Source organism: Microtus ochrogaster, chromosome 1, assembly GCF_000317375.1.
Source record: "Microtus ochrogaster isolate Prairie Vole_2 chromosome 1, MicOch1.0, whole genome shotgun sequence".
In the NCBI taxonomy this organism is placed as follows: Eukaryota; Metazoa; Chordata; class Mammalia; order Rodentia; family Cricetidae; genus Microtus; species Microtus ochrogaster.
This window is the reverse complement of record NC_022009.1, coordinates 46,630,475-46,633,476: the sequence shown is the minus strand read 5'-3', so window position 1 is coordinate 46,633,476 and position 3,002 is coordinate 46,630,475. Positions and strand designations below refer to the sequence as shown.

The window sequence follows — 3,002 nt, the reverse complement described above, 5'->3', positions numbered from 1 at the left end:
AGTTCGAGGCCAACCTGGTCTACAAGAGCTAGTTCCAGGACAGGAACCAAAAGCTACAGAGAAACCCTGTCTCGGGAAAAAAAAAAAAAGTAATACTCAGTGGTGGTGGCACACACCTTTAATCACAGAATTTAGGAGGCAGAAGGAGACAGATCTCTGTGAGTGGGAGGACAGCCTAGACTACAAATTCCAGGACAGTTAAGGCTACACAGAGAAACCCTATCTTGAAAAATCAAAAATAACAAATGAATAAACGAATAAACAAAGCGAAAACTCATTGTCATCTGAGATGTGCACTCACCCACTCAGACTGCAATGAGCAATTCTAAAATATAACACACTCATACTCCTAGACAACTGTGGCTTTCAGGTTAATTTTTAAAAATGGGAAAGGGTTACACAGGCCTGAAACTTGAGGGTTTGAGGCTGGAGGATTTAGAGTTCAAGGCCAGCTTGAGCAAAAGGTGAAACTTTGTCTCAAAAATTAAAAACACGGAATGAGGATGTTTCACAGTGGTACAGCATCTGCCTAGCATAGTCTTAGGCTCAATCCTCAATAACACATGCATGCAAGTCACACATCAAGGAGACAGATACAGCTATGATACTGTAATCTTCCACATGAGTAAAGGGAGAGAAGAACAGAATTAATACTCCCCTTACATTGACCACAGTTCCCATGTGCGTAGCAGAGCCCACATACCTTGAACAGCGAGAAGCTGCTCCTCTGTAGTCCATCGCGCGTTGCATTTCTGAACGACCTAGATATCCAAATGGATTGTCAACTTCTTACACGCATCTTTATGGTAGCTTAATCAACATATTTTTGTGCCTGGATTTTGATATAAACTAGGTTCCTAAAATTGTCTCTATCTTTCCAAAACAGACATGTAAACTCAGAATTTCAAGCACAAAAACTCAGCCCTGATTCTGAGATAAACAATCCTACCTCTGGAAGTCGGTACGGCTCTATTCCACCATCAAGCTTTTCTTTAAGAGCACTATTCGTCTGCTTGATGTTCTGAATCTAAGAGAGAAAAAGAGTTTCATTAAAAAAAAATACTAGAAAAGACATCTTTGATGAGGAAAATGGCAAAATTCCCACAAACCTAACTGACCAAGTATACCATCTTTATCTTCTCGTAAATTATCTTTTTCCTATATTTTTACTTACTCAGCATACCCAGTTTTTATATTTCTGCCCAATCATGAGAAAGGAGAGGAAGACAAGGACAGGAACCGAGCCATGTTACTCTAACTGTCCCACAGACAGCAGGACAGACAACGGGCATGCCCCTGCCCTGGAGCTTCAAGAATGGGGCATTTCCACATTGTGTGAGGGAACTCTGAACTTTAACAGCTTTCATTTGTAAAAAACCATAGAAGCAGTAAGAAAGCCAAGGAAAGAACAGGTTGATTTTGATAAATAAAACAAAGATACTCAGTAGCAGCAGATAATTTCTTTTTTCACTAAAAAAGAAACCTTACCAGCAAAGGAACACTCAAACTCAGAGAGACTTTAGAGTAGGAAAAGCAAGGCATACCCTACCCTTGGAGACCAGCCAAAGACCTTACTCTACCACTAATACATAGCAACATTCATGTGCATGCAGCCCTTTTTTTACTTGTAAGACAAGAGTCTTGTTGAATCGCCTAGACTAACTTAGAACTTGCAGTGTACTCTAGACTGGCCTTGAACATGTCTCAGCCTCCGCAATAGTGGAATTACAAGACTGTGTATGTCATCAGGCTCTGCTTCCTAGCCTGTTAATTTTTTTCTTTCTTTCAAAAATTACTAGGTGGGCAGTGATGGCGCATGCCTTTAATCCCAGCACTCAGGAGGCAGAGGCAGATGGATCTCTGTGAGTTTGAGACCAGCCTGGTCTACAGAGTGAGTTCCAGGAGGAGGCACAAAAGCTACAGAAAAACCCTGTCTTGAAAAAACAAAAATACTCTGTATGTGAGTATTATGTGTGTGTGAGCATGCTTACATGTGGAGGTCAGAAGTCAACTTTACCCAGCTGCTTCTCTCCTGTCATGTAGGCTGTGGGGAACTCAGATACCCAGGCTAAACAGCCTTTTACAAACACACACACACACACACACACACACACACACACACACACACACACACACACACACACACACACACACACACACACACACACACCCCTACCTTTTTGGTTTTTTGGTATATTTGTCTTATTTTCTCAAGACAGAGTCTTGCTATGTAGCCTTGGCAAGCCTGGAACTCATTCTGTAGATAAAACTGGCTCAAACTCAAGAGATCCTCCTATCTACACCTCCTAAATGCTAGGAAATGAAGGTGTGCACGACACATAATCTTTTAAAATTTAATTTTTGTCAAGTGCTTATGGGGTAGATTGTTTTTAGAGGCAGGGTCTTATTCTGTAGCCCAGGTTGGTCCCACACTTGTGGAAATCATGTCTTACACTCATAAGTTTGGGACTAGGAATAAGAGTTGGAAGCTGGCCTGAGATAGAGAGTAAACCTTGTCTCCAGAAAAATCAGCAGAGATGGGTGGAAAAGTGGAATCTAGAATTTACAGTCAGAATAAAAGAGGTTAGTTGACAACATTTTGTCAACTGGAAAGGAAACCAAACTAAGAATCAAAATATGTTCAACGCAATGCCCATCAAAATCCCAGAAAAATTCTTCAAAGATCTCGAAAGAACGGTACTCAACTTCATATGGAAAAACAAAAAACCCAGGATAGCCAAAACAATCCTGTGCAATAAAAGAACTTCTGGAAGCATCACAATCCCTGACTTCAAACTCTATTACAGAGCTACAGTACTAAAAACAGCCTTGTATTGGCATAAGAACAGACAGGAGGACCAATGGAACCGAATAGAAGACCCAGATATCAATCCATACATCTTCGAAACCTGATCTTTGACAAGGAAGCAAAAAATATCAAATGGAAAAAAGAAAGCATATTTAACAAGTGGTGCTGGCATAACTGGATATCAACATGTAGA

The 3,002-nt window shown here is 40.6% G+C and overlaps 1 protein-coding gene across 1 annotated transcript in view; it reads right to left on the bottom strand.

The window, feature by feature from the left end:
• The window catches only part of Rcor1 (REST corepressor 1), an 85,393-nt gene that overhangs the window by 6,812 nt on the left and 75,579 nt on the right, over positions 1 to 3,002 (bottom strand). The window contains exons 9-10 of the mRNA XM_026781278.1: positions 950 to 1,027; positions 704 to 761 (exon numbers count right to left, since the gene is read on the bottom strand). Of these exons, the coding sequence (XP_026637079.1) occupies positions 704 to 761; positions 950 to 1,027 (136 nt within the window). The remainder of the gene's footprint in view (positions 1 to 703; positions 762 to 949; positions 1,028 to 3,002) is intronic.